General features: G+C 39.8%; 1 protein-coding gene across 3 annotated transcripts in view; it reads left to right on the plus strand.

The window, feature by feature from the left end:
* Positions 1-23,351, plus strand: part of RALGAPA2 (Ral GTPase activating protein catalytic subunit alpha 2) — a 214,841-nt gene that overhangs the window by 175,531 nt on the left and 15,959 nt on the right. For 2 of the 3 annotated variants that reach the window (XM_075267599.1, XM_075267600.1), the window contains one exon: positions 5,930-6,051. In XM_075267599.1, the coding sequence (XP_075123700.1) occupies positions 5,930-6,051 (122 nt within the window). Of the gene's footprint in view, positions 1-5,929; positions 6,052-18,136; positions 18,168-23,351 lie in introns of all 3 variants that reach the window. The other variant, XM_075267601.1, reaches the window with a different exon arrangement.

Here is a 23,351-nt window from a genome sequence, read left to right on the forward strand (position 1 = left end):
TATTTATTTTGGTCAGTTACTACATCTGACCTGCATTATCTAACAGTCTGAAGCTTTCTGAGATCCATCTCCTTTGACGTTGCTATTTTTTCCCATTCCATACTTTACACTGCAGGCCTGAATCTTAAGACTAAGACTGGGTCCATCGTTCAGGTCCACTGGGGATTAGAGATGCGCGAACACTGTTCGGATCAGCCGATCCGAACAGCACGCACCTATAGAAATGGATAGAAACACCTGTGACGCTGACTTTGCCGGCGGCCGGCCGGCGTCACAGGTGTTTCCATTCATTTCTATGGGTGCGTGCTGTTCGGATCGGCTGATCCGAACAGTGTTCGCTCATCTCTACTGGGGATCACAAATAACAGAGAGCCAGATCACTAAAACCGCAGTTACCCACAGAATCTGTGGAGGATGTCAGCTTATATAACCTCCATTTTGGATTTCAGGGCCATGTGGTGCCATGCCTGTTGCCATTTTGCACTCCTCTTTGTTTAGAGAGCTCACATCCCCCCTCAGCCTTTAATGGAATGCAACGACTGTCCAGTTTCTTATCCCACAGCCATGTGCCAGAACTATTTTACAACTTTGCCACCAATCATGTTATGCTAATTATACTAGTCCAACGTATTCTTTGTCAATGCAATATATTAAAACTACCTCTTTCCCTCCATTAAAGCAGAACCCATTATATACACCATAGCTGAGCGTATTTGTGTATCTCTCTAAGCTAGCTTACAAAATAACTTTATTAATTTGGACTTCAATACGGTGATCCTTAGAACGGATTGCCCTCACAAACCCATAGACTGTAATGGGGTCCGTTGGGTTTCAGCCGTTTTTTTACTGAAACCAGCAGTGAGAAGCCCTCTGTGCAGGTCTTTTCTCTCCGCTAATTTTTGGCACTTTCTACAACGGAGTCTCCAACAGAGGCTCTGGCGCAGATGTAAACCTGGCCTAACTGCCTTTATAAAGTCAAAGTTTGGAACCATAAAAATGAGGTTTAGGGTTTTTTTGTTTTTTCTAGTTACCCCCTGCCCTTATATTGTCTGACTTCTCCCAGTAGTAGTCTTTCTTGTTTTCTTCATGTGGCTGTGTCTTTTTATAATTATATTCCACTTCTTAGCCAGTCTGAAAAAGCCGCGGCAGTATGTAATAGAATCGCCTGTATAAATTATTGGAATGTCAGGTAATTTCTAATCTTCATTCATCTCCTTTTAAACTCCAGCCCTTTGATATATTGGAGAGCAGCTTTGTTACGCACCTTTTGCTGCCTCTCAGCGATTGTTTACCTTCCAATAAAAGAAATAATTTGATTCTTTTCTTTTTGCGTCCCTTGTTGTCGCCGTATCTGTATCATCTAACAGGTGTGTATTAGAATAAATTAGCATTTTGCGATTAATGTTTTCCTTCCTTCAGTCATCTGTCCCCTGTCATCATTGTGTTCTGATGTGTCGGAGAATATTCCATTTTCACATGTAAATTTTTTTTGTAATAAAATGGGGGCTATAGCAATGTGAAAAGTGGAATGTTAATGTTGCACTCTGTTTTGTAAATTGGGAGGGTGGGGGAAGGTTGAGCGAGGAGATATAATGAAGTTGAAATAAAGCACTTTTCTCCTGTTTGAAGCCTTTTTTTTTCCGTAAGAAATATTTTAATTTAGTTTATTATTATTGCCACTGAGAGCGGACACCTTTAGAATGCCTTTGACTGCGCACAGCTGAAAGACTAGCTCAGTCACACAAAAGTTCCCTCCTTCAAACAACCGTATTCAGTCACACTAACCCCCATTGATAAATTATGCTGGGGTTTTTCTTGTTTTTTTTTTCTTGTTTTTTTCTAAGAGACAGAATCTTTGAGTGGCAGATGCTGGGCAGGATTGAAACAATATTTAGCTTAAGCAGCTTATGAAAGGCCGTTGTCCTATAGAACCCTATAGCAAAATGTGATGGATGTGTCTTTTAACCTGACCGTATAGTTCGTGTTATAGTACAGTGTGTTTGCTTATTTATACGCACATGTATACGCTTTATGGACAAAAGTATCGGGGCACCTACGCATGACAACTACAGGCGCCTCTACGTAGTTATCAATATGGAGTTGGTGCCAACTTTGCAGCTAAAACAGCTTCCACTTACTATTTTGTAGTGTCTGGGAATTTGACAGTGATTTTGGATGAGAGGACCTCACTTGCAATCTCTGTTTTAGCTCATCCCGAAGGTGTTTGATGGGGTTGAGGTCAAGGCTCTGTGTGGGTCAGTCAAATTCATCCACACCAAACTCCCCACCCATGGATTAATGGACCTTGCTTTGTACACCAGGACTCAGTCATAGGGATGAGCGAGTACTGTTCTGATCAGCCGAAAGACCTTTTTGGAAGCATTCATTTGGCCAAAATATCTTGGAGTATTAAGATTTCCCTGGAAGTTTCACTGGAACGAAGAAAACTAGGTTAGCTCCAAAAAACAACAATAACAAAAAAAACAAAAAAAACCTTAGGGGTTTTCCGGGTAAAAATAGCTTTTTTCAAAAAGTGGCAGTGCTACTTATGGGTTAATAAATGCACATAAATACATTTATCCATGTTTTGAGTGATTTCTGGGTGTCTCTGGGAGCCCCTGGTATCTCCTGCTTTTGTTTACATGCTTCCCATATACCCCTTCCCTGTCTCTCTAGCTATCCCACCCTTCCCTACCAACTCAGCCCAACCCATATTGTATACTTACCCTCCACACTTATTCCTGTGAGACAGCCCCTCCTGGTCCTTTACTGATTCAATGGCAACACACTCTGATGGAGGCGTTGCATGACCAGGATCATGTTAGATCATATGTCGATGGAACTACCATCAATATCGAGATTAGGTTTAACATAATCCTGTACTGATTCAGTCTGTGTGAGCTTTTCTCCTCCAGCGATGATCCACCTCTACTTCGCATAGAGGTGAATTACCGTCAGCAGCGCGCACAGTGGAGAAGATCGCGCACCCTGCAGAATCATTACAGAGGGAAAAGCCATCTCGCCGGAAGAAGCGTGGAGGGTAAGTATAATGGGAAGGGTGGGGGAGTAGTAGTGACGATCCATTTCCGGAAATGGGGAAACTGATCCTCACCGGATAATCAGAAAATGTCCCTGGGGTGGTCACATGATCGCCCCAGGGATATGGGTAACTATCCATTTTTGTTAAATTATGTTATTTAGAAAGTAGAATGGGGAGGATGTTTAGTGTAGGGATTTCTAGTTATCCCGGACAACCCCTTTAACATTATCCCTCCTCCACTAAACGTTACAATTGGCACAGAGTAGTCAGGCTGATAATATTCTGCTGGCATTCAGCAAACTCTAGTTCGTCATGGTCTAGTATAGAGAAGTGTTATTCCAGTCTCCAGTTCGGTGGTGGCGAGCTGTACGCTACGTCTCTACAATGCTTGATGATGTAAAGTTTACATACAGATGCTCGGCCATCGTCACCCATGCTCTGAGGTTCTAAGTGGACGTTTTCGTATTGGTGAATGATATACACCCCTGTACTCTGCAGGTTTACGTGCTCTCCCACTGCATGGCTAGTGCTGGATTTAATATACCTGTAACTTTAGGACAAGGCTGTAGTCAGATCCCATTGAACAGCTAATACAGCACATTCTGGTGAAATATTAATTCTGACTATTACTGCAAGGCATGAAAACATACAGTTCATCACAACCTCCTGCATAAGGGTTAGTAGAATATATTAGGTTTTAATGTTATGGCAGGTCAGTCTATATAGGTAACATTCATGAAGAAAAATGGAAATAGATCAGCATCACTCCGGGGATGGTATTAAAATATAACTTTTAATCCATGTCAATATTAAAATATAGCAATGATACAGAAGAAGTGAAAAAACAAAAAAGACACATTAAAAAATGCCTATCTCCATTTTTCTTCATGACTGTTCGTTTGCTCCTTGGTCCGGGAAGCAGATTGTGCACCCCGAAGAGGACTCCAGATTATTCACGGTCAGCTCCAAGTTTTTTCTCTTATGGACATTTTTATATATGTAACATGGCCATTTTAGAATATATCCACACCTGTATAGTATTGTATATGTGACATGTGAAACTGTCAGCCATCCCTTATGAAGCTTGCTTTACTATTGCACATGGAGGCAGCATATTATAGAGCAGAAGGAGATGGATAAAAAAAAGTGTCACAATAACTTGTATTTTATTCCTTTAAGTCCCTGCTATTCGCTTAGTTCTTGAGTGGGCAGCCCTGGTCAGTGACTGACAGCTATAGGGATGGCGGTGAAGCTTCCTTAGAGCTCAGTGCATTCTCTGTTTCAGCACCATGGACAGTTCACTATTTTGCTGTGTATATTTCAGTGTACAGTAGGTTTTCACATTTATGTACGATGTGTCCGTGTTAGTTTTTTGTTATGGACGTTTCTATTTATTGCATGACAGATGTAAATCTTATATGAAAAGGAGGATAGATAGGATGGATAGTGTGTTATATTAATGGATCCATAGTTACTAGATTGGTCTTTAACTGATATATAGTTAAGACATGACAGACCTACAGATCCATAGATGAAGACAGGTAGTTGGGTGGATAGAGGGTACAATGAATAGACTTGGATTGACACATTTGTTATAGGATAAGTTGTATCTTAAAGCCATTGAAATCAATATAAGGTTAAAGTGACTTACAATTTTGTGTTTATCTACAGATGTGGCCAACTTTAACTTTACACTTAACCTGATGGACAGATGGCTAGGTAGACAGACAGATATGTAGCTGGATTAACATACAGACAGATACTGAACATGGATGGAAACATAGACAGACAGATACGTCTATAGATAGCCAGATAGAGACAAAGAGGGAGGGCTAGATGGACAGACCAGGAGATGGATCAGGAGTTAGAGATAGGGAGATGTTAGCTAGGTAGATATCCATCTGTTTGTCACTTTGCTGTGCTAGAGACTCGGGCATGTTTTTCTAATAGACAGTACTTACAAGGCTTACGGTTTTAAACTGGACCCTTGCAGAATAAATGAGTGACCAATGTATTATACAAAGATGGCAAGCCCACCGAGGTCCGCAGGCTCAGGTGGCAGTCTGACATAAGTTTAGCTCAGCTCTTTCAGTAATTTGTCACGCAGTAGCCTCCTCCTGCTGTTCCAGCACGTGCCAGCTTAGTGTCAGAGTGCTTGCCCGCCAGACGGCCACTCAAGCCTTGTATCCTGCTGTTTACAGGACCAGAGGCTTGCTGTGGCAGTGTGCAGCATGAAGCCCTGGCAACAGCCAAGCGCTGAGCAGAATAAGCATGCTTGTAATGAGTTGTGAATGGCATCATTCGTTCCCCTTAGAAAAGGGTATGGGCGTGTGTCCCCTCTCCAAGCAAGTTTGGAAGCTAATTCATTAACTAGGAGTTCAGCCAGTAATGACCACAGCAGCCACACCACTTTGATAATTTGTAGTCACATAAAATTGCCCAGACAAGAGGCAGTATGCGGCTGGCATTTACTTGTCACTCAGCTCCTTCTTGTACTGGCTGTTGGAATAGTTTAGGCTGTATATAATTAGACTTAACCAATTTAACCCATTGTATGCCAGGCCACATTTACATTTCCTTCTAAGCGCTTAATACAAGCGCATCAGGGATACATTATTGGAGTATCTTAAAAAAAAAAAAAAACCATCAAAAAATAAAAATGTCATTTCAAATTGACGACTTTACTATCAACGGTAGTATCAACCAAAGGGATTTTTTTGTTACTTTTGCTTTTGTACTGTTATATGGCATTGGGGTTTTCTCATGTAGCTCTTATTTCAATTTTTGTTCTTACCTTTTGTTTTTTAATATTTTTTCTTTTACCCTGAGTGTCTGTGTGTATATAGATATATGTGCCTTTTTGGTTTATCCTTAACTCAGTCACTCCAGCTATGAAGAGCGAGCTCTGTACCTTGAAGCAATAATTCAGAACCACAGAGAAGTGATGACTTATGAAGATTTTGCTGCTCAAGTGTTCTCTCCAACTCCCAGTTATCCCCTGGTTGGCTTGGGTGAGTAGTCCCATCTCTAGCGATTTCTTGGACATTATTATAATAATGTTTTTTATCCAATTTGTTTGCAGCATATTGTTTTATGTACTTGTTTGGATTGGGCATTTATGGAGATCTAATAGACTCTGAAACTGGACTAGAAGTTTTGGGAAGTCATCTTTCTGCATGGAGGGCTTTCTTTCAATGTCCGGTCACTGGTAGGTTAGAGATGGTTATTTTGAGCATTGACTAAGTTCATGTTAAGAAACAAACCTGTAAATCTGCACATAGGAAAACTAGAAAGTACTTTTTCAAATAGCTTGAAATGACATAAAATACTATGAAATTAGACATTTCTCTTTGCTTTTAGTCCAAAAGCTTATAATGGATGTCCGCCATTTTGTTTTACTTTGTTATCGAGAGAGAGAGCCACAGACATGGGAAAAAAAACATAAATTTAGCAAATGAGATACACACACTGGAGCAGATTAATGAGGACTGGCGTTGCTTATGCCAATCTTCATAGTTTTGGAGCCAGCAGAGGGTATGCCTCATGTAACAAGGCACTCTGCCCCCCATATGCACTTGCCACACCCTCTTTTCGGGAAAACGGTGCACAGTAATTTTTTTTGCCTTGTAAATCAGAAATCTGGTATACAAGTCATAATAAAACTGTCCCAGTATCCTCCCTATTGACTTAAAGTGCAAGTAAACTTTTACTTATTTTCTCTTAATTTAGTAGTACAGATAAAGGTAACAGACTTTGCTATATACTTCGCTTAATAGACGTGCCTGTGTTTTTAAATTATTGTTTCCATCTTTGCTTCTTATGTGAGTGATTTCGGTCTCAACTCAGCGCACAAGTAGTGTCTGTTTACGGTGCAATCTATGGAGACAGGTGGAGGAGAAAGACAGATACGAGACAGCCTACAGCATTAAATGAGTCATTCCTATCAGGAGAATGCTGGATAGTAATTCCTGGTAACCCAACCATGTTGTGAAAGAAAACGGTCTCTCTATAGTGCAGATGTCTCTCTGCTTCAAGGAGCTTTTTTTCTTACCCCTCTCCTCTCCATAGACCTCTGGGGTATAGATTTGATCAGTGGCAGGGAGGCAAAAATATGAATAAGTCATCACAAAGTATTTCTTCACTTTTTTATTATGTAATTCTGAAAAAAAAATATGAAAAAATAATTGATCTGTGTATACAACATATACATTAGGCTCCTCCTTTCCTCGTGTATACAGCATATACATTAGGCTCCTCCTTTCCTCGTGTATACAGCATATACATTAGGCTCCTCCTTTCCCCGTATATACAGCATATACATTAGGCGCCTCCTTTCCCCGTGTATACAGCATATACATTAGGCTCCTCCTTTCCTCGTGTATACAGCATATACATTAGGCGCCTCCTTTCCCCGTGTATACAACATATACATTAGGCTCCTCCCTTCCTCGTGTATACAACATATACATTAGGCTCCTCCTTTCCCCGTGCATACAGCATATACATTAGGCTCCTCCGCTCCCCCTAGTGGTGGCCACAATGGCATATTGTCTGAAAAACCTAAGTCTAACTACTATAACAATATATTAAATTAATCGACACAGAAATGTGGACCTAAAATAACAGGGTGAGCATTCACTGTAAACACCCTATGGATGGACGGACTGCGTCATTATATTTGTGAAGAGTGTGTGTTGTGTTGCCATTTTCTTCCTTTATTAGATTTCTCACCTTGCAGGCTTATCTTTGCTTTCCTTAGGCTACAACTTGTACAAGGTTTGTATAAAGCTAAAGGTGCGTTTCTCGGGTATAAAGTCTAAATCTCTGCTTGCTTTCCTGCGGATTTGGATCTGGGCTGAAAGGAGAGGAGGACAGATTGGCCATCACAGTAGTCGTTTCTGCTAATGCTAAACAGGGATTACACCGCCCAGACACCAAGGTCAGGGATTAATGAATCAGGAATGCTTGGGTGATGTGCCCATAGGACTAATAGAAGGTCTTGTTTTTGCTCAGATCAGCCAGAAACACCAATACACGCACAGTGTTCCGTACGTTGTCCTTGGCTTCATAGCTTTTACATTTCAATGGAATTATGGGTCATTCCAGTTAAAATTGGAAACTAGCAGTATCCCCTTGTGTGTGACCTCCTGCCGGGATTATTAAGTACGGAGCTTTTTTTCTGCTGCTTCTTTGTACGTTTTTATGGCCTTGTCTTTATATTGCAGGCAGAGTTATTTACTGCGGCTGACCTGGTATAGGTTGTTTGGATACCATTATGTTCTCTTATATTCAGGGCAGTGAGGACGCAGCTAAGGTGTATTATAGAAATTGGAGTCTAATGTGTACAACAGAAAAACTGTGAAAGTGTTTCACAACGGAATGCATTAAAATTTCCGTTAAGGTTAAGCATAGCCTGCTATGTGGAGGGATTTACAACCATTAAAAAAACAGGACATGACTTAGTTACTTAGGTTCATGAATGAAAATGTTTGTACGTATGCTGCATGGCCAATGGTATGTCGAAAACCATTGTGTATCCATATGCATCGGTGAGCATCCCATTCCAATAGCATGTACTGTTTTCGTGGAGCGTTTCCTCTTCTTTCTGTAGCAATCTCTACTCTTCCGAGAAGTCCTTTCAGTAGAATTTGGACTGTAGAGAAGTTGACCAATGATATTGCTCTACTTTTCCCTGTGCGGTCCATCTATGGGCTAACTGATAAAGACCTCAATATGGCCTACTCGCATGACTACCATCATGTCTCTCTAGGCATTCAGTTTGCATGGGATGTGTGTAGGATCCACTGACATATGGGACCAGCACTAAACTTGTTAATGTTGCCCCATAGATGAAGAACATGTGACGGGTCCTTGGACTATACTATTAGATTGTGCACAGACATGGCTTTAACGTGCCAGGGTTAAGGGCCACATACAGATTGGGAACAGCTGACAGTCTACAATGTATGGGTTCCTTCCAGCTCAACCCTGACAGTGATGTTGGGGGGATAAGAAGGACTGCGCATGTTCAATGTCTCATCCTTTCATTGCCCCTGGAGATAATCTACCACCAGAGGAATCCAGCAGATGTCAGGGGTAACTAAACTAAAAAAAAACAAACAAAAAAAACACCTTTTCACAGATGGCAGTTGAAAGAATTTTTTATAACTAAGGGTTCTCAGTGCTGTTGTGTTTTTTTTTTTTTTTTTTTCGGGCTATACAGACTCAATAGAAAACTAAAGGGGTACCACATTCATCTGAATGCTTCTACCTCTTTATCTTAACTGTTGGGGGTCTCGGCACACACATACACTTATAGATTGAAACATTTTACGTTGGAGGTTTGGTTGCACTTAAAATTAATGTATTTTTGAAAAGTGGTTGGTTCCCTAATTAATAATGAGTAGTATTAGTTAGGGTACCCTTATTAGTGACCCATGTATGAGATCATGGGGTGCGACACCCAGGACTCCCACTGATCCGCTATTCCCTGCACATTCCAAGGTGTCTAGATTTTGGATAACCCCTTTAAAGTAAAAGTACCCTTTACAACTGTATAGTATGGCAGATTTCAATTTTGGATATGTCAGGTCAAATGAAAAAATTGTCCCAGAAGCAGAAAAGTGAAGCTGACCCTCCTAATGGCGGAAAGAAGCAGCTGAAGCATCATACACAGAGAAAAGCCTCAGAAAAGTGTGTAAGGGTTAATAAATTAAGTCATATCTGCATTATTAGTTATTACTACTCTGAACTTTAGGAGGAGCTTAGAATTATAATTCTTTTTTTAAGTGCTCGGTCACACGGGGCCGGTGGGACGGATTTTGGCACCGAAAGTGACACGGGGTGCCGCATCACTCTCGGGTCAAAACCCGCCTGCCACGACCGTCGCGGTCACGGCTTCCCCCTCAGGAGTCGGCTCAAATGAATGGGCCGACTCCAGAGGTTGCTGCTGCCAGGCGGAATCTGCGGCTCAGCGAACCTCGGAATCCGCCTGAAGAAAGGGCAGCTTGCTTCTTTTTTCCGCTAGCGGCAACATGCCACTAGTGGAAAAAAGAATGCTAGTGGTCTCCATAGACCACCATTGTATGGAGGCGGATTTTGAGGCGAAATCCGCTGTCAAAATCTGCCACCTTGCCCCCATGTGAACTAGCCTGAGAATAATCAACTTTAACCACCATGTTACAGAACACAATATAGTGATTAACAACATATGTTTGTTATATTTTGCAGATTTTGATGCCTTATGTAAATAAAACATTTGGTGCACTGGGGGTGGGTCTTCAGCCCCTGGGAGCACTGCTCTTGCTGCTCATTAGGATAGATGAGATCATAACAATGAGGGGTTCAACTCTCATTGCATTGGTGGTGCAGACAGGAGATAGTAGGGGTCTGAGTGGCTAGAGTAGATGTCCATGGATTGGAAGGCCTGCCCACAGTGCACCCACTACCCATAAATGCAATTTATCCCTTTGACATAATAGGAGTTTTGTAGTTAATAAGTTGTATTCCCATATCATGTGTTACAATAGATACATAAATATAGTTTGAAGCATTTTTTACTACTTATTCCTTTTTGTGACCAGCGCTCGAGTGTAATAGTGTGTATGTCGTAATAACCTGTGACTTGTACCCCAGAGCAGGCGGCTGGATTCTCTGCTTGGTAAATTATATTCCTCCTCGTCAATCACCCAAGATCATTTTCTTCAGCGTCTTGCATACACAGGGAGCTTTGATGGCATGCTTGTCATATTTAGGGAATGGGGCTGGCTACAGTCTGCTCACTTTAGATGAAATTCATCAGCGCAGATACATGTCGGTCATTAGGAGCGTACAATCCATCCTCTCCCTCCTTCACTTTAATTAATAACCACGCTTCTAGACATCTTGCTTTTCTAATCTCCCATTTGGCACAGTTCATAAATATCTCTGATCAAAACTGCGGTAGTGAAGAAAAGAAATTAAATTTGGTTAAATAAATCGTACAGAAAATCAACCATGCGTCACTGTCCAACATTGCTGGCCTCCGTTCTTGTGCCTTCCTCGAGCTTTGTTCAGAGATAAGAGCTGTGTGCATACACTTGTATTGGTCGCCAGTAGCAGCAGGCAGAAGGCTTTGGAGATAAGCAAGCTGGCAGAAGTAAAGGGAACCGATGCTATTTACATAATCGTACCCTGCTTCCTGGAGAGGCGTCAAGAAACATTGGGATGGCCTCTATTTATCTTTGTTGAACTGGAATACTAAGCAACATTGGGAAAAGCGCCTAAGTTAAGGCTTTTCATTAGCGCTCATTCTCTTTATCCCCCCCACCCCTCTTTATTTAATAGAAGTGGGACAGGTGCAAAGTATTTTTTTTGTTCGGGTTTTGTTGGGGTTTTTTTGCTTTTGTTTTTGAACTTTCTGCCAAATTTTGAACAGCCCAAATTAATAAAAAAAAAAATAAAAAAATAAAAAAAAAACTTACATAATTAGCCAGTATGATGGGCTGAGATCTACTCTGCTTGAAATAGATTTTCCCCTACTCATTATTTTCCGAAGAAAATGTTCATGCTTTACATGAATAGCAATGCGGGGGGCCTTGATGGGAGCATACGTTTTATATAGACATCTCTATGTGAGCGTCATAAATCACAAGGTGATTATCTTATGGCGCTTTACTCTACTTGCCATTGAAAGCAGTGGCCACCTCTGAATTATAAATTACCTATAAAGGTTTCCTACAGTGCTGCAAAGACAAGGTACTTGGGTTCATCTTTTTGCCATTCCTAAATTATAGTTTTGATGCACTGGATGGTATTTGGGGGAAAATTTGCCTTTAATAAAAGTTTGGGTTAAAGAGTCATAATTAATATTTCATACTGTACATTGTAACCTGCCATTTAGACTTTTTTAATTAAAGTTTTTGGTCATATCTTTATGATATTTGATTTTAGCCATTTACATTACCCAATGACCCCCCAAGGCTACAGTAAAGTCAGGAGCAGACTGCAGCAGGTTTTACTCCTGGAGTTCTCTGCACACTGACCAATAAATACGGTCACTTAGTTCCTGTTTTACTTAATACCATATAGTTATAACAAGAACACAGTCACATTTTTTTTTCTAACCCGTTAGTCACCATGCAGACTGCATCAGGTTTTTCTCCAGCACTTCTCTGCACACTACCCAATCTGCACCATCATAAGTATTGCATAACTTGCTGCAGAAATGCATCAGTGTGATGGTCATAGATCAATTTCTTATAGTCTTCCCTATCTGTAGTTAATGTATCATGGAAGATTATTATTATTATTATTATTTTTCACTTTTTTTTGCGACTTTTTCATAACTTTTTAATTTTTTTTATTTTTTCTGTACGCAATTGATTTTTCTTACTATAACCATGACCATTTAACCCTTTCCTCACTGTAATGAGTGTTGATTGTGGCGGTCATAAAAATGCAAATTTACTTTTGACTTAACATCAGGGTTTGTAAATAAGGGGGGGGGGGGTGTCAGAAAACTTCCTCTGGTCCTTAAGAGGTTAATCGGAGTATTGAATGCAGATCAACTTTTTTTTTTTTTCCCCCTAATTCTGTTATCCCACGTGTTAGAGTTTAATAACTTCTATGGAGACGTCGGTCATTGTCACAACCACTGATATTTTTGCTCATTGTTACCGGTGAGCTCAGTTAACTTTGCCCATAAGCCTTTCTTGTGACAATCCAAATAATGTCAGACCAAGGGGAAAATTCATGTCTGTAAGCAGCTTGTACGCCGAGGAAGACGTTACACCACTAATTCAGCAAATTGCTACTAGAGGTTTGCAAGCTGTTTGTGGTCTTAAGTATTTGCTCTTTCTAGGCTGAGTGTTGGTGCTTCGGCACAATGCACATGATCATTATGTGGAGGGAAGTAGATGGAACCTCCAAAGGGTTAATTACATGGGGACCGTCGACCGCTGAGAGGACTGATCTAATCACTGCTGCCTCCGTGTACATCTGTTCACTATGAGGTCATTCTGCATGCTAATGATCTGCAACGTGAAGAATAGGACTACGCTTTATACTAATAGATGGAAACCATTTTACACTTTACCTGTTACTCCAGGCCCAGATATATCGGGGGGCTATCACTAAAACTAGAACCACACATTTAATGCACCATTATTATTTCTATAGGAACCCCTGGGGGAATCAAATCTCTTTTTATTTTTAATATCTGATTTCTAATTCAATAAAGTCTTTAAAAAAAAAAAAAAAATTAATAAGTGTCAACCAGGATCACATATTATAGCGGAATCTGTCACTTGTGAAAACTATGCCCTATAGTTCACACAAACACATTTTTGATACTATAGACCCTTTAAATCATAGCCCGAGGCATCTCGCCCTCAGTCAAATGATTCCACTAATTGACTCAATTAGGTATATTCTTGTCACTTTTCAATACACGTTAGATAAAACACGTTCTTGGTGCTATTATGGGACATTAGCATAATTATATGTATGTGTAAACATGTTTCTTGGGTCATATAGTCGACAATTTGCATGCCTTTGCTAGTTGGCTATATTCATTTCCCATGTCAAGAGGGTGAGGACATGTTGATGATGCCCTAATTATTATGTGGTTGTATATTCATTTTTAGGTCATTAGAAGATTAATTATGTTTTCATGAGATACCCAAATTATCTTAACAATTATTTTATCATTAGTTCCTGTAGTAGTAATGTTGTACAAGAAGGTCTAGGAGCGGATCCTTGTAATGGTCCCATCTCTATTACATGTACATATTCTTCACCAATGCTGTCACTTAGAAATCATGTTGGACCTATTGAATAAGTAAAGAATTGTGCAACAACATAGGATTTGGGTACAATGGAAATCTAGTAGCATTGGACCCCATCTTAGGCCGTCATAGGCTTATGGATGCCATAATGCTTAATAGAAAATAGATATATTTTTCTGCATATATAGAGCATGGCGTCAGGTCTGGCACTCCCCTAACACTACCTCAGTGTATGGGCCTCTATGTCTATCCCAAGCCCTACAGCCATGAAATGGGGAACGTCTTAGGCTAGAGATGCAAAAGGGACACTTGTGAAGCCCAGCTATACATTTCTGAACAATAAAAAGAATAAAAGTAAAATCTAACAGGATATATGTTTAACTATAGTTAGAGAAGACAGAAGCCATACTGGAGTAAGCAACGCTACAATATCAGGACGTCATATCACATATAGTTTCACAATAAAGATTCTTTGGATTCTCGCTTGATCTGAAGAAGGCGTCTACTGTAGACGTCTGACTCAATCATCTAGATCTGCCATTGAAGACTTTTGTGTATATCGATAATCACTATCTCATTGTTGTTCAGATCCAAAATAGAATTCTCTTTTTTTTAGTGTCCCTATAGCTGAGTAATTGATCTGCCACATGTATGACTATCCACGGCTTAACCGTTTAGAGAACAGCAGTTGTGCATCTACAGTGCTGTCCTGGGCGGAGAGGAGCCCTGCTTAACAGCTGTCATAGCTTGAGGGTGGGCTGGCGTCTGGAGCGGAGGGCAGGGAGGGAGGATGCTGGAGATTAATTATATATCATCATTCTTTCACTTCCAGCATGTCCATGCATTTATTGTATAGTGATAACTGCTCTTATAGCCCGGCTCCAGAGGTGCCAGTCAGTGTAAAACATTTGCACAATTATATGTGTGTGTGTATATATATATATATATATATATATATATATATATATATATATATATATATATATATATATATATATATATATATAAAATTATGTGTATAGCAACAGCTGATCATATTCACATAGTGCTGGCCATAAGTTAGTATATTTTGTGCTTCACTCTCCCTATATTAAAGTAACAACTGACTATGTCGTCCTAGTAAAACAATTCATCTGCTCATCTCTCCAGCCGTCAGCAATATGACTTCTGCTACCCCCAGTCCCAGTGGATCTCTTGTTCAGTGTCAGTTCCCCTCCGCTCTATTGTTACTCCTTCCAGCCCCCCTCCCTCTTGCCCTCATTCATTTCTGACCTATTGTGTCCTTTTCCCTTCTAGATATCTTCTCCCCTTCTGTGCCTACATCTGTTCTCCCCCTCCTCACCTTTTCTCTTTGTCCACCCCAAACATTCCCTACTCCAAACCTTTCAGGCTGCTTCTTTTTTCTCATCCATCAAAGGAGGTTCTGGCCCTCCTACAACAGGACACTTTTTGTCTTCAGAAAACTCTCTTCTCTGCTTTCTGAACGCTGTACTATCGGTATGCTGAGTCCCGGCCATGCTTTGCTCATATACATAAGCATTTTGGTTACTTGACTCTTCACTGGTGCGCTCATTCCTGACAGTATTGTTCACAGTTTAGCCTCCGATATACAGTAAAATATGATATACTTATCCTGCCTGGTCTTCTATGCACTGCTTGTAAGATCCCAACATGGCCTGTCAAGCCTTACTGCACCTTACTTTCCAATGACCATGGAAAGTGGAGTGGTCTCCAAGAAAGATTGTACAGTAAAATTCTTAAAATCCGAAATCATGTGACTGCCAAGGTGGCTATCGGAAATGGCGGACTATGTAAAGTAGTGTAGTCTACTCTAGGAGGCGCCATCACTGACAACATTCTGATGGGCTCTCACCACCACTGCCACCACCAGTCTGTGGCTAGGCCTGTATGAGCTTTACACATTGTCCCTTAGAGTGATGGCCATTGGCTACTGTAGCAGTGTGACGTCACTGGACCAGGATCGGCAGGGATCACTGGAGCAGTAAGGGATGGGATTTTTTTTTTTGTATTTTTGTCATACCATGTGAAAGAAAAATATGGTGTAAAAGAATAAAAATATCCTAATAAGTAATGAAAGTAGCATACATACTCACAGTTTACAGATACACAAAGGACTTTAATAATGAGGACTGGAAATGCCATCACACTGGCTCAGTGGTGCAGCTGTAGGCTTTGGGCCTACATCATATCTTGTCATCTAGCTGGTAAAACAAACGTTCACCTTCAGTAAAATGTCTGCGTTTACTTCTAATGTGTGTCTGTACTTTCTGCATTCGCTGTATACTACTGTATTATAAGATATCTCTGATGTTCGGATACCTGAGACCACAATGGCTGCCCTTGCGGTGTGAGCACTTGGTAGAGAATGAAGCTGTGCCAGGGCAGGCTGTAGCTTTATACCTATGGATTATCATTTCTCTCTTCTGCTTGTGAGTGTGACAACTGGAAATATGGAATAAACATCCCCAGCAGAATGTGACTAGTGCAGAACATTGGTCATCCCTGTGGGTTTGCTTGTAATTATGAAGGATTATGGTATTGCGTTCTAGGATGTAAACTAATCCTTTTGACTTGAAAGGAGTGATCTTTTTCCTGTGCTATAATGCTTAATGAAAAAAGAATAACAGCCAGAAGCCATGTCCTGGAAATAACAATGCATCCTCCGCCCTGCGCTCCAATTTTTTTTTTGCTATCTAAATTTGTACGTTGTAAATGCAGAATATCATCCTGCGTACTCCTAACAAAATAATATACAGAGTCTCGGGGGTCCAGCATCCCACCCGTACTATCAGAGACCTCCTTGGCTATCTTGGTCTAGTATTATCATTGCAGTTATTGAGCTTACACTAGACTCACGTTCTAGACTAGCGTTCAGCTTTCCATTCCGGACCCAAAAACCGTAAACCTTAAAAAGCAGTTGCTTCCAGAAACCCGTGCGATTCATAGGCTATAATGATTTCTGCCTGGTTTCCACCCAAAAAATGCGGAGAGAAAAGTCCTGTTTGCAGCACTTTTCTCTCCGCATTTTTCAAGCAGATTCAGAGACTGAATCCCCAACAGAGAGCAGGCGCAGGTGTGAACGCAGCCTTAGTAAAATGGCAACAGGTAAGTGTGAGCAAAACGCACCCAAATGTGCATCTCCAAAAATGGCATTTTCATTAGATTCACGTTTTAGTTCCAAAGTATCTTTGGCAACAATATAGTTGGTCACTGCCAAAATTCTGTATTTTGTTATGGAGGATAAGTAGACTTAAAAGGGCATTCCATGAACATGGCCATATTTAGAGTTCATTGTAGACAATTAAAAGTTAAACGTTTTTGCATCCATAACAAATTAAAAATTTTGTAGAATTTTACAGATTTCCTATAACCATCTTGGTGATGACAATATATTGTCTTGATTGGGCCACACGGTGGCTCAGTGGTTAGCACTGCAGCCTTGCAGCGCTGGCTCCTGGTGTTCAAATCCCGCCAAGGGCAAAAAAAACATCTGCAAGGAGTTTGTACGTTCTCCCCGTGTTTGCGTGGATTTCCATCCCATATTCCAAAGACATACTGATAGGAAAAATGTACATTGTGAGCTCTATGTGGGGCTCTCAATCTACATAAAAAAACGGATTACCAATACAGATATGAACGAGGCCTAACCTGACCACAATAAGGAATCATGGCTGGGTTTCTGACATGGGTTTTTAAGATGGCTAGAGAAAGTCAAGAACTCTGCAAAATTTTCAATTATGTCTGCAAAAATGTTAAAATTTTAAATGTCTACAAATATAAATCTAGTTATGTCCATGGGAAATCCCTTTAAGTACAGCATCGCAAGTCATTTGATTAAAATGACATGCTACAAATATTGCAGGCTTTCTGATCCGACTCTTGTTTATTCCCTATCGTTTCATTATATTTGGAGGCAGATCCCTTGTTTATACCTGGAGATGTTCTGCTGACCAGTGATATGATCGTGTAAATTAGACGTGCCTGGTAGACTTGAGAGTAAACTACTGGTGAATGAATATCTATTACATGTTATATATTGGTACAATGGCATGATGCCCTACAGTCACACAGTTATAACTACCTACTGACTTACTAACACTTTGCCTCTGCTTCTGTGACCTGACGTAGAAGTGATTTATATCCTGCTACACCTATTGTATACTACCCACACTTCTCTATCCTACAATGTGTCCGCTTCATTCACAAAGCCGCATACAAGGCTTATGGCTCATGCTCCGATGCCGCTTGTGTGTTGTACTTACTCCTTGTTGTTGTTTTTTGTCCCCTTCTGTTCTTTCCTTTCTTTTAGATTAGAAAGTGTCTTAACGGTTATGAATAAGGTAAGACTTGTACAAATAGGAGGCTGCACCGGTAACCCTGGCTTGTTTCACTGTGGCTTTTCTCTTTTATTAATCTGCTCTTATTATGTGGCTTGTAATGGGGGCGCGAAAGACAAAAAAAAAAAAAATCCCTTTCAATCAAAAGAAAACAAATTCCCAGAGAAGCTTCTCTGAAACAAGTGTTATTGGGAATGAACACCTGACTGTAGTGGCACTGACAATAACTGCACCATTAGTAATTCCCCCTGCCCCTGCATGTCTGAGCTTCAACGGAAAGGCACATTCTTTTTCCTTTTCTCCTGCTTCTGTTTGCTTGGGGCGGAATCTGACACCAGCACCTGCCATACTGGAACATGTCTTTGTTGCTTTGCACTTTTGTTTGAATTGCTGCAGGGGCGCCAATGGGAGTTAAAATCCATTTACTTTTTCTTTTGCTTCTCTCTCGTTGCCTCTGTAAGCTTAAGAAGCATAGAATAGGATCTGGAGATACACAGATAAGAATCGGCACGTGCTGTGCTACTATAGCCCTTTGAGTTAGCTAAACTTAATAAGTACCTTTCTTTTTTTTTTTTTCTTCCTTTTTTCTTTCCTGGGGGAGGGCAGATTGGGCTTCTGAATGGAACAGCTGGGAGAGGAAAGGCAGACAAAAGAAGAGGAATCATTGAGTGCTATGAACCTAGAGATTGGAGGGAATAGTGTAGAGAGCAGGGAGCAGGCTGGCCACACGCCAGGTGTGACCTTTGCAGGCGCGTTGGCTCTGCTTGTTTGTCTGGGCAATTTACAATTCAGCAGTAGGACTGAAAGATAGTGACAGCATACTTGTTGTATATAATGAAGGACGCAGAGGAAGCCTGGTCTAAGGCATAATGATCAGAACTAAAGCTGTAACCTCAAGGGAAGGGGGGTGGACGCTAAATTATTCCTTGGAATGCTAAGAAACAAAAGTGCATGCTAAATCTCCGCTCTTATGAGGAGTGATGCATAAAATTGTGTTCCTGGCTGGAAATTATAAGGGTGTTACTAGTCGCGGAGGACTTTTGTGACAATATAAAGGAAAGACGTTGGGGACGGATTGGCTTTATACAGGAAACTAATCTCTCTATATAATAATTCTATGGATTTTTAGCATTGTCAAAGTATCATCCAGAACTTCTCCCCTTGTTTCTTACGTACAGTTAGGCGGTATTCACATTAGTGATTGAATTATAAATCTCATCTAAATCTACAAAACCAGGGAGCGGTGTTATGGCTAGGGGAATAGAAGAGGTCATCTCTATTGAAATCTTGTGATAACATTGGTTAAATCAGGTTGTATAGAACAGCGTGTGCCACAGCTATTAGGCAAGCTACATTCCTCCTATGTGTACAAGTAAAGCTGTCCGTACATTATAAGAGAAGATTTCAGCTGCGAAAATTCACCTTGAACAATTGTCTACAATGACCGACTGTAGATATCTGTCTGGCCAGAACATGGGATCAGCCAGGTTGTAAAATTTTTGTTCATGGTCAGTCAAAAATATGTAGTTATGGCTGGATCAGTCAAATCTGGTCGATCTCTTATCACTTTATGCAAACCTCATAGAGTCTGGTTCTATTTTTTAAAACTTTCCCCCTATCGACCACTTTAGTCTGGTAGGTTGTTGGTGGGATTGTTCATTAAGATAATCCCACAGACGACCACATGGCTGCCGATCATTTTCTTATGTGTACGGATGGCTTAATGAATTTCACAACCACTGGCTTTTGGGCACTTGCACATCTGCACCTTTTTCATTGTGATTTGCACTTTATTTTAATTATTATTATTAACTCCTTTTATTAAGCTTTAAATGTTGGTACAAATTTGCTTTGAGTCTAACTCTTGGTTTTTAATATTCTGTTCTTGTCCACTGCAATGGCTGAAAAGAAATCTCTCCTAAGTTTTGATATCACTTCTAAATGTCATGTACATGTTGTTGTACAGTTTGAAAAAAATCTATATATATGTATTCTTAGCAAGCAATAAAATATAGTTATATATTTAATAATCTCCAAGGTTCCTTGTTATCTACGTTACATAATTTAGTTGGACTTTCTCTGCACTGATGCCTAATATTTATTTAATGCCTTCTTGCAGTGTATATTTACATATGTTTATGGATGTTTAAGTTGAATTTTATTGAGCAAATAATGCTACATAATATGTATTTTAAGGTTTTGCTTCCTTGTTATTTACTTTTCGTTTAGTTTGGTTTTCTTTGCACTGATGATCAATATTTCTGTTAGTGGATTATTGTATTATTGCAGTGTACATTTATGGATGTCTTAGTTAGAATCATACCATAAAGTGAGATATATATATGTGTGTGTGTGTGTGTGTGTATATATATATATATATATATATATATATATATATATATATATATATATATATAATATACACACATATGTGTGTGTGTATGTATATATACGTATGATTTCTTGTTAACTTGTACAATAGTTTGGTTGGATTTTTCTTTGCACCACAGGTTCTTTTATTCTTTCTTTTAGAGCCTTTTTACAGTGTGTATGTATATGTGTGTGTGTATATATATATATATATATATATATATATATATATATATATATATATATATATATATATATATATATCCTCTGTTTTTTATTATCTTTAACTAGTTAACTGGACTTTCTCTGCACAGTTGATCTCTTCTACTATCATCTTGCAGTGTGCATTTATATATCTTTAAGTGAAATCTTATTGAACAAGTAATTCTTCTATATATAATATGTATTTCCTCGGTTCCTTGTTCACTATAACTAGTTTCCATGCACAGATGATTAATATTTCTATTAGCACCATCTTGCACAGTACATTTATATATGTTTAAGTTAAATCTTATTGAAGAAGTAACTATTGTATGTCCTCGGTTCCTTATTACTTTAAGTACTTTCCTTAGACTTTCTCAGCCCTGATGATTAATATTTCTTTTAGTGCCATCTTGCAGTCGCTGTTAGAACCCCCTGTCTGGGATAAAGCGGGTTAATTGGTTTACAGCTTGGTGTGGAAACAGACCTTCAAAGTTTCATTACAAGAAAAAGGCCAAGTAATTAGAGTTCGTGCCAGGCAGCTTGCAAGTGGAATTACAATATTTGTATGAAAGGCTTTATCTTCTGTGGTTATTACTTGCTCGTTCTGCAGCTGCTGTCTCTCTATCAATCACGATGCTTCAGAAGAAGCTTCAAGGTTGATTGCATAGTTAAGGATTTGCCAGAAGAAACTTTTGACTGATGGAATGTGCAAAGTTTTCGGGCTAATGGAATGCTGTGAGTGCTTGTGAGCACCTAGGTGTGGCCGCCTTTACACAACCCAGCCTGTTTGGACTGCACTGTTCTTTATAGGCACAGGAGCCGTATTGTTCAATAGCTTGCATGAATACTGCTTCAGCTTGCCCAATTGGCTGAATTTGTATTAATTTGACCATCTGCCATTCTGTTTAGCTGAAGGAACATATGATACAAAAAGCCGCTCCCTCCCCCTATCTCCATGCCCCGGGGGAACAAAAAAAAGGATAAAGAATTTTCATTCCTAACCCCAGACTAACAAGCATCTGCATTTTTTCACAGAGCAGTCTTCTTTAAATATGAGTGAATTAGATTCTCGTGTTCCCCGCTCCTTCTTTTTCTTCTCTAACCTTTTCTCCCTTGTTTAAATTATAATCTAAATTTTCCTTTTTTTTTTGTAACTTTAATACAGCAAATTAGTTCATTCCCAATTTAGTACAATTTATACTCCATTTTTAGTCTGTCACAATATCGAACACATATTCAAATCTGTTTTTAGGATTTTAATGGCTTTTCATCATTTTCAGATAATCAGGCTTTTTTTCTGTAAGAAGGAAAAAAAAAAAAAAAATTCTGTAACAAGGAGAAATTTTAAAGGTGCCGTCCAGAATTTTAAGAAATGTAGTATATGATGGCCAGGAATTTGCTGAATTTTTTTTTAAAAAAAGACAAAAAAAAAACCCAAAACCGTATTCATTTGTTAAATCACCGATCACACCAATCAGCGATCATACGGGTCTACTGTGCATCGCAGTTGCAGTAGTCAGAAATTTATTTATTTTTTAAAATCCTGGACAGTCCTTTTTAAATTTGCTAATTTTTGATTTGCCTTTGTAATAGGAAACTAGAAGATTTATTTTAAAACACAAAACCAACCCAATATTGTTGACCAAAGATGAAGAAAGGGGAGATAAATTTCGATTGAACAGTTTCCACTGAAATTCATGTCCATGGATATGCATAGAGATGCCCATCCTCCAGAGTTAGAGATGCCCATTGTAGTGGGAACCATTTATGCCCTCTTGTACTACTTGTTGACCAAGGATTCTGCACAGAGTAGGTCCTTCCGCACAACAGAGGAGAAAATGGAGAACTATAGTGCTTTCTATTTTCTAATAATGGATCATATTCATTATTTGATGGTCTCTGAGTTGGTCTTCATAGGATTACAAGGTTCTTAACAGCTTCTAAATGCGTCCATGTACTTTTAAAAGCTGTCTGCTGTTCCTCTCAACTAACCCATGCACATGCATGCTCAGCCAGAGAAGGTAGTAACCCACCGCTCCACACCTCTGGAATGCAACATGTCTTTTTTTTATTTTTTATCCTGACATGTGTTAGTAGTCAGTGGGCTTGGCCATCTCTGCTGTATTGTGTATGAGAGCCTTAAAGGGGTCATGTGGAGATACAAAGCTTTATTCAGTACAGTCACCATGTAAACCTGCTTACTGAGTAGAAGACATTTTCCCAGTTCCCTCCCCCCTTATTAGGTTTGCAGAGTGCAATAGGTGAGCCTTATTCCTCAGGCTTCACTGCTGACACTCCGACTCTTGGCCAAATGATCAACTCCACTCTACTCTGTGTATCTGCAGCTGGAGTAGGCCGGAGTCCATGACCTCAGAGAGAGCCAAAGCAGTAGGAACGGCTGTGCATGGAGATTTCCACCTCCTCTCTGCAAACCTTATAATTGGGGTGATGGACAACCATCATCAATATAGTTAGGGTGTTTATACTGTGCAGGACTCATGACTACGCAAGTCATCAATATTGGCTCATGGGAATCCAATGCCCAGAACCTTTACAGATCAGCTGCTCAAACTGGCAGTGGTGCTTGTGGGAGCTCTGTTTCCTCTTCACAGG

This window comes from Leptodactylus fuscus, chromosome 3, assembly GCF_031893055.1.
Source record: "Leptodactylus fuscus isolate aLepFus1 chromosome 3, aLepFus1.hap2, whole genome shotgun sequence".
Taxonomy (NCBI): domain Eukaryota; kingdom Metazoa; phylum Chordata; class Amphibia; order Anura; family Leptodactylidae; genus Leptodactylus; species Leptodactylus fuscus.